This window comes from Aristolochia californica, unplaced genomic scaffold (genome assembly GCF_029961685.1).
Source record: "Aristolochia californica isolate CCGP_79_NKW_82.1479 unplaced genomic scaffold, dmAriCali1.0.hap1 SCAF_4, whole genome shotgun sequence".
Lineage (NCBI taxonomy): Eukaryota > Viridiplantae > Streptophyta > Magnoliopsida > Piperales > Aristolochiaceae > Aristolochia > Aristolochia californica.
The window spans coordinates 4,968,136-4,975,867 of record NW_027182103.1 but is presented as its reverse complement, the minus strand read 5'-3'; the positions used below and the strand labels follow the sequence as shown (position 1 = coordinate 4,975,867).

General features: G+C 38.6%; 1 protein-coding gene across 3 annotated transcripts; it reads left to right on the top strand.

The window, feature by feature from the left end:
- Nucleotides 1-241: 241 nt before the first annotated feature.
- Nucleotides 242-7,476, top strand: LOC137962516 (uncharacterized). Of its 3 annotated transcripts, XR_011115137.1 has the most exons (4): nucleotides 242-537; nucleotides 2,665-3,479; nucleotides 4,006-6,021; nucleotides 6,173-7,476. XR_011115137.1 is itself a non-coding variant. In XM_068809422.1 (3 exons), the coding sequence occupies exons 2-3, from the start codon at nucleotides 2,861-2,863 to the stop codon at nucleotides 4,863-4,865; spliced, it is 1,479 nt and encodes a 492-aa protein (XP_068665523.1). In that variant the 5' UTR covers nucleotides 242-537; nucleotides 2,677-2,860; the 3' UTR covers nucleotides 4,866-7,476. The 3 variants fall into 3 exon arrangements, 2 of the variants coding, with proteins under 2 accessions (XP_068665523.1, XP_068665522.1); XM_068809422.1 differs by having other exon boundaries at nucleotides 2,677-3,479; nucleotides 4,006-7,476; XM_068809421.1 differs by having other exon boundaries at nucleotides 4,006-7,476.
- Nucleotides 7,477-7,732: the final 256 nt, after the last annotated feature.

The window sequence follows — 7,732 nt, the reverse complement described above, 5'->3', positions numbered from 1 at the left end:
CGTGCTGCCTTGTGTCTGAGCTAGCTGCTGGGGTTATTGTGTACATTGTTGCTTGGCCATCTGTTTGGCAAGCTCAAGTGTGTCTTATTCCATTGCAGCTGATTCCAGGCCGGCCATATGCGTGCGGCCCTCTGGGCCGTGCCTTCACACTTAGCCTTGGCCACCACTGCTATTGCTGTGTACTGGACTTGTACAGTATTCGGCCTTAGTGTCTGGATACACCATCGCTTCTTCCCCCGGTAGCTGGACTGAAACCCAAATTAAGCAAATGAAACATAAGATTGCCATCACCGTCTTCACCGCCGTACGTCAAGATTTGCCAACAGAGCCCCATTTCAACACGAGATTTGCTGTTGCCGACAAACCGCGCCGCCGTCCTGCGTTCTGGAACGCTGGTTATGTTCGAGTTCCAGAAAATCCGAATCAAGTCACCCAAGTCTAAAAGCTCCGATATACTTTCGGCGATCCGTGCCAGACTCCATTGATCTTCTCTGCGTCAAGGAGACAGGGTGCGGAGAAAGGCGAAGAGGCGAACAGGTAATGATCGTGTGAGAGCTTTACTGGTATGCACCTATCGTTTTGTGAAAGATTCGGTTTCTGTTTGTTTTCTTCTACTTATGATTCTAGGGTTTGATTTTGAGAGTAATTGTTCGATTTTGCACGAGCGCTGCTTCCTTCCCCTACTGTATACTATTGTGTCTTGAATGAGCGCCCTACTCTGTCCCCTGTTGCTGGGCGCTTGTGAAGGTCATGCCTTGTAGCTGTTTGATAATTGGTCGTGTATAAAATACATTTTCATGACTGCTACTGGTCTTGCTGTCGTTGTTATTTCTTCATTCTTGGTCATCCAAATTCTAGATGGCATTCGGATATTGTCAATTTGAGCAACTCACTGTTTCTGGCATCCGAATGCACCTTGGTATTTGAATGACCATTTTTTCTTGGCCCGCTGCATGAGGATCCTGATACAACTCTTCCAATATTACATTGGCTCACAAGAGAGGAATTATGTCTTCCTCTGTGACACAATTATCTATTCAGAGCTTGGATTTATTTTTCGTAACAAAGCTTGAAATCACAAAGGGATCCAGTACCCCTCCCCCATTTTCTAAGGTTCTCCCACCATGCGGAAAAGGGTGAGGATGGAGGCTACCCCCTCCGTCCATGAAAATAGTGGAGGGGAGGGGTTAGTCTCCTCCCATATTCTTTCTTTATTTTTCTTAAAAAGAGATAGGAGTGGAGGAGTAGGGTACCCTTCACCTCCCTTTTTTGGTAGACCGAATGGGGTGGTCACTGCCCCCTTTAGGAGGGGAGGAGCTACCCCTCAGCCTCTTTTGCTCGACCATGGAGAAGGGAGCAAGAGAGAAGAAGATAGAGAATTTGTTATTATTATTATTTTTAAACAAGAGATAGGAGGTGAGGAGTAGGGTACCCATCACCTCCCTTTTTGGTGGACCAGATGGGGTGGTCACTGCCCCCTTTGGCATGGGAGGAGCTACCTCTCTGCCTCTTTTACTCGACCAGGGAGAGGGGAGCGAGAGAGAAGAAGATAAAGAACCTGTTTTAGTATGAAAATATTAAAAAAAAATTGGGGAAAATAATTAAGTGATTTTAATTTTTCTGTTAAGATCCACTAATATTATTTTTTAATTGTCCATTAAATTTGAATTACAAGGCCATTGATTTAAATTACAACATCTAAGTAGCCGTATTTGAAAATACAATATCTAGCAAGACCATAGTTAGAAATACGACATATAACAAGGCCGTGTTAAAAAATTACCCTAAAATTATCTTTATTTATAGTATTTTCAACTTATACTAATTATTTATAGTATTTATTAGCTTTGTCCTTTTTGTCATTTTCATGGAGGGAGAGATCCTAGACCCTATGTTAACACAACTCGACAGAAAGGAAGAAGTGCCTCTTGGTCCTCCCAAGAATTAAATAATTTTTTTTTTTGCATAATGTCGAAAATTGACGAGTTGAATGGTATATGAGAGCAATCTTCATCAGAAAGCTTCTTGCCAACTGAGAAAATATTTGAAGACCTCTTCCAAGTATGGATTTATTACTTGATGAACCAGCTTCTGATTCCAAAAGTGAATGCTTCCGAAGATGTTCATGACCTTTTTCTTTTCTTTTTGGTACTAAGATGTTAATGGACGAGTAGCAAGCTGTTGCTGCCAATTTTCTGTTTTATTACTTTGTTCTTCGTTCTCAATTGTATCAGCTTCTGTTGAAAAGATTCTATCCCGTGGAAGATAATAAAAGCTGCAAAAATTACACAGAGATATATTTTCCTACTCTTGCAATATCAACAAATCTAATCATTTTACTATTACATTAGAGAAAAGAAAAAACCTTCATGTTTTTCCTTGTAAATTCAAGGAATCATATTTTTCTCATTTTCTTGAGAGCAGTCATCACATTTCTCTTTTATTTCTTATTTTATGTAAAGAAGAGAATATTGTTTGTAACAGCAAGTTGCGTTTTGATTTTCTTGAGATTGAGACGAAAAGGACTGATAAAGTGATCACAGAACTCTGGCCTCAACCCATAGGAGTGCTTAATCTTTATATATATTTACGTATTTATAATACACAGTTTAATGGTGTCAGCCTGCATAGATGCCTCTGATGAACATTATGTAACAATTACAGATTTTCTCGTAGGTGCTTGAAAGGCAGAGAATTCTTTGGCAGTTCCCTTGTGGTAGTAGCAAGAAGTCATAATAATTTCCTGGCAGTTTTTGTTCGCTCCCTAGTCACAGGTACTGGCTTCTAGCATCTGTAAGGAAAGTTTCCAGCTACAGGATCTAGCAGGATATCAGTGCTTCTTCCTGAAACACCTGGAAAAATGTCTTCCCTGTTGCAAGAGTCTGAGAGTGAAAATTGCAGCAATCTTACTCTTCCTGACAACCTCCTCCACCACCTTCTGGCTTCTGCAAATTGTGAGACCTTGGATGAGTCCCTTGCTTTCCTTCTTGATGCTTCAAAATCTGGCCATGGCCGCTTCAATCTGGCCTCAAAAAGAGTCATCCCTCTTCTCCTTCGACTATCTGTAATCCTAGCCCAGAATCATAATCTCTCAACCATTCATCTCTTATCCAGTCTCAGGATCCTTCGAAACCTCTGTGCTGGAGAATCCTTAAACATCAACTCCTTCATTGAGTTTGGTGGAGTTGAGGCTATGGAGGATGTCTTTAATTCAGTCCAGTTTGATCCACAAACTGTTTGTATTGGTCTTCAGGCATTGGCGAATGTTCTTTTGACCAGCAAAGATCACCATGTGGATGTGTGGGATCATTTTTTCCCTTTAGGTTTTCTGGAGGTTGGTAAGATTAGGAACAAGGGAATCTGTGATCTCCTTTGTAGGATTCTATATACACTGTGTAGAGGAGATGATGGAAGGTTGTGCAGGATTGGTGGTGATGAAGGTGTGAGGATCATTGTGGAGATAATCTCAACTTCAGCAGGTAATTTTTTTTTCTTTTTTATTTGTAGATACATTTTCGAAATTTTTTTGTTTGTGTGCTTATAGTTATAATAGGTATGGATTGAGAAAAGAAAAAGGAAATGAAGAAAGACTGGAAGAATATCACTTATCGACTCGAGGAGAACTCGTTTTCAACTTAATAAGATGAACATTGATTTGGACCATAATAGTAGCAAAAAGAGGGACTGGCAAAAGAAAAGTTCATGACAATACAAATCATATTGATGTATTCCATCCAACTGATTAGAGTTCATTGTTGGACAGTAAGATTGCCAAAAAAAATTCAAGGTACAAAGAAATTAATTATTTTAGTAAAAAGGCCAACATGATTGCTCTGTGAATGACAACAACAAGATCATTTTACTGCCTTCAACCAATGAAGCATGAAAACATGGCAACTAGTATGTGTAATGAATTTTTCTTTTCCTTCATGGGCAGCTGTTATGTTTACATGATGTTTTTCTAATTAAGTTTCATGTTTTTCTTTGTTTGTCATTTGGTTGCAGCTGTTGGATTTGAAGGAGATTATTTGCCATGGCTTCTGTCCAAAATATGCTATGAGGCTACTTTATTCAACCAGTTGTTTATGCAGTTGAGCACAGCCAATTCTTGTAGATATAGGAGTGACAATGTTAGTGATGTCCTGTTCACTGCAGAGCAAGTGTTTTTGTTGAGTTTGCTTTCTAGGATACATGAACAGTTTGTGTCTAATGATTTTGGTCTAGCCATCCTACAAATACTCAAGAAAGCTTCTGCAACTATCCACTCTCCTTATGCTCCCCCAATAGGCACTTTGGTTGTTGAAGTTCTTGAGTACACACTAATCATTTTGAGAGATATATGTGCATCTGTATGCCAAGATGATCAATGCAGAGATTCTCTATTACCTGTGGATTTGCTGATATCTTCGGGCCTTTTGACTTTTTTGTTGGATTTGCTTCGTCAATTGGAACCCCCAGAAATCATTAGAAGATCAAGGCCACAAGAACTGAATCGAGGAAAAATCTGTTGTCCTTATAAAGGGTATCGAGGAGATGTAGTATCTGTCATAGCAAATTGTGCATTCAGAAGGAAGCAAGTGCAGGACGAAGTTAGACAGCAAAATGGAATTTTATTGTTGTTGGAACAGTGTGTCATTGATGAAGGTAATCCTTTCTTGAGAGAGAAAGGCTTATGGGCTGTGATGAACTTATTGGAAGGAAATGAGGAAAACCAAAGAGAAGTGGCTGAACTGAAGCTCCAGGGGACAGTCAACACACCTGAGATTGCTGATTTGGGGATGCGTGTTGAGGTCGATCTGGAGTCTGGACGAGCAAAATTAGTCAATGTTTCTTTATCACAGTCAGAAACAAATGGAGGTTGTTAGATCAGCTTACAATCTGAACCTACATTGGCAATGTCACAATTGAATGTGGTGCCAGCACAGAACTTTATTATAAAGAACAATGTACCAGTGGCTCTACTTTGACTAAAAGCAGCTTTGTGCTAAAAGGTGGCACCATAGTAATCTCATCAGGTTGTTTGAGATACTACATTTTTGTAGGAGTTTTGTTGGAAGTGACAAACTCAATAGGTGATACAAGCACGGTAAGACAAGGTTGCATGATTCAAAGTAGGTGGTTTGCTCACCGCCCCTTGCAAATGTTGGGGATGAGGGGAATACTACAAGTGTGTAGTTATAGAAAAGATAGCAATTCCAACTATGAGTGAACTAGCCTCAACCCTACTATATCAACAGAGGAACATCTGACTATATGGATTTTGTCTTTGATGAGCAATTATTTATGTCAAAGCCTCAGCTTTGAAAATCTTGGCTTGGCTCCAAACTTTCGTGGTGATTTCAATTATTGAGAGTGACTCTCACCATCTCTAGGTATAAGCTTTAATTTTCTACTTCATCACTCTGCATCTCTGCATCCAGCAAATACACATCCCACACAGAAAATAGGAGCCATGGCCTAATTGGGGACAGGATCTTTATCGTCTAATAAAAAGAGGATGAAGGCAAATGGTACCCAACAAAATTTATCTCTGAGCATTCTCCAAACATGAAAGATAGTTTCTACATGCTCATAATAGCTTGAAGCAACAATTATGATCTCTTAGATGATAGGCATAGTATGTGTGTGCAACATCTATTGGTTGGAAATGGGAAATTGCGACAACTTCTATTGCGGCAGACATCCCATCTGTGAGCAACTCAGCTGAAGTATGAATGCGTTGGACGTTTTTGGAAATGTCTACACTTTTGGGCTTTTTTTTTTATCATGGATTCATTGTAAGAAACAACAGCATTGAATGTAAATTATTGCTGAAAAGAAAGATTTGGTTATTTTGTTACCTTGTTGGAGTGAAGGAGACTACCGACTTCCGAGAGTGCTACCGGAAACTGTCCCGGACATCAGACGTCTATCCTGTGGACTGGAAAAACGGTGATGTCTTCCTCGACACTGCAGAGATGCTCTCCAAAGAGCAGCTGATTCATCTCTTCAAGCGGTTCTCTTATATCACTTCACAATCAGGTAATGCTTATCCATTCCTACCCTCTCTTGTGCACTTTTTTTTTTTTCTTTTGGCTTTCGTTGTGATTTGTTAGTGTTGGTGAAGATGTTTGATTTAATGCTGTCACTAACATCAAATTTTTTGTTATGTTTGGTCGCATCTGCCGTTAAGATGTGAAGAACCACATTGTAGATGCTGTCAAGGACAAGCAGGTATTGTATTTAAAAGAAAGAATTGTTTTTTTGGCTTTTTAATGGTTTGATATTAAAGAAAAACATTGTTTAACAAGCAGTCAAAAACAAGCGAGACGATTTTTTATGTTTTCATTTCATCGATGAACGACCTGAAGAATTACTATGATGGTTCTCTGAAAACAGAGACAAGTTTCTCTGATTTCATCTGAGATGTGCCTTAGAGAAGTTCAGGGCATAAGACCTTTCCTGAGAGTAGGGCTTTCATTTCTGCTTTTTTTTTTTCTTTTTACTTTCCTAGTTGTTTTCCATGTTCTTCAACAAAAAAAATAATTAGAAAAGAGCTTAAAATAGGTCATAAATATTTATGAAGGGCAATTTTGTTCTTCAATTTACACTTTCATTTATTTTATCATTCAAATAGATATATGTATTCAGTTAAATTTTGGTCTAATGAATGTCAAGCGTAGAAGGACCACTGGAGCACTAGAACCCTTAATGTGATCATTGGGTTAAAGATCCAAATATGATCAGTACTCATGTGTTTGCTCTACATATCCATTTGGAGATATTATTACCAAGACCTTACTAGGAAGCTGTTTATTGAGTTTGTAGTAACTTATTGCCTAGTTCGAACCAGTCAAAAACCGGATATCAATAGGGTTATGCCAAGTGAATAGTGTTATCAAACCTATCAATAATGACCAGGTTGCTCGGGGGAGGGAGGGGACTAGGTCTGGCTAAAAAAAAAAAAAAAAAAAGCCTAGATCGAAGTGACTGGATCCACACAAAAATAGAATGCAAATTCAAATTGTTTCTTAGTTCAACAGGTTCCCCTTGTCTCCTACATTAAAACATTAGGCCTTTCATATTGTTCCGTCTTCTGGTTTCCATGTCTTCTTCTATACTATTTTTTATCTTAAATCTTTCATTTGATTCATAATATATATCATATGAAGTAGATGTTCTGAAAAGCTAGCAAATATCAAAAGGAATGTCGATTACAGAGAGCCACAAGAACCCCATTGCGGAGCTAAAAACATTACTTGAGAGGATATTGAATACCAAAGTGTTTTAGTGAGGAATGTAAATGATGATCTCTGATTAGATTCGAGACACTCATGGTGTATCAAGCGGTAGCACGTCTTCGACAGCCTAAAAGTGGCATTGGAGGTGCATCAGCTGCTTCATGTTTTTTAACACTTCTTTGTTTTGTTAATTTTTTTTATGAACGGCAACTTTGTTCTATGAAGTTTGAGTTCTATTCCAAGGTATGTAACCAATTAATTCATCTTTTTTTTTTCTTTTTCAAATCTTTATTTAGTAGCTGAATAAAAAAATGCATTGACTGGAAAAATGTCAGGCTTGACCTAATTTGAGAGCTACCAAAAAATCAACACTCTCTTCCTGATTTTCCTTTTATACTCGCCCCAATACTTGAAGTAGTTATCCCATTTGATGTGTTGCTTTGCTTCTATCTTTTGTTCTTGATGAGTATGATGACCACAATTTCAACCTCTTCAAGTTTACCTAGGGGTGG

What these genes read in the sequence shown, in the direction of transcription:
- LOC137962516 (XM_068809422.1), top strand. Translation starts at nt 2,861, where the DNA reads ATGTCTTCCCTGTTGCAAGAGTCTGAGAGTGAAAATTGCAGCAATCTT. An exon ending in GATAATCTCAACTTCAGCAG is followed by an intron (nt 3,480 to 4,005) that starts GTAATTTTTTTT and finishes ATTTGGTTGCAG; the next exon opens with CTGTTGGATTTGAAGGAGAT.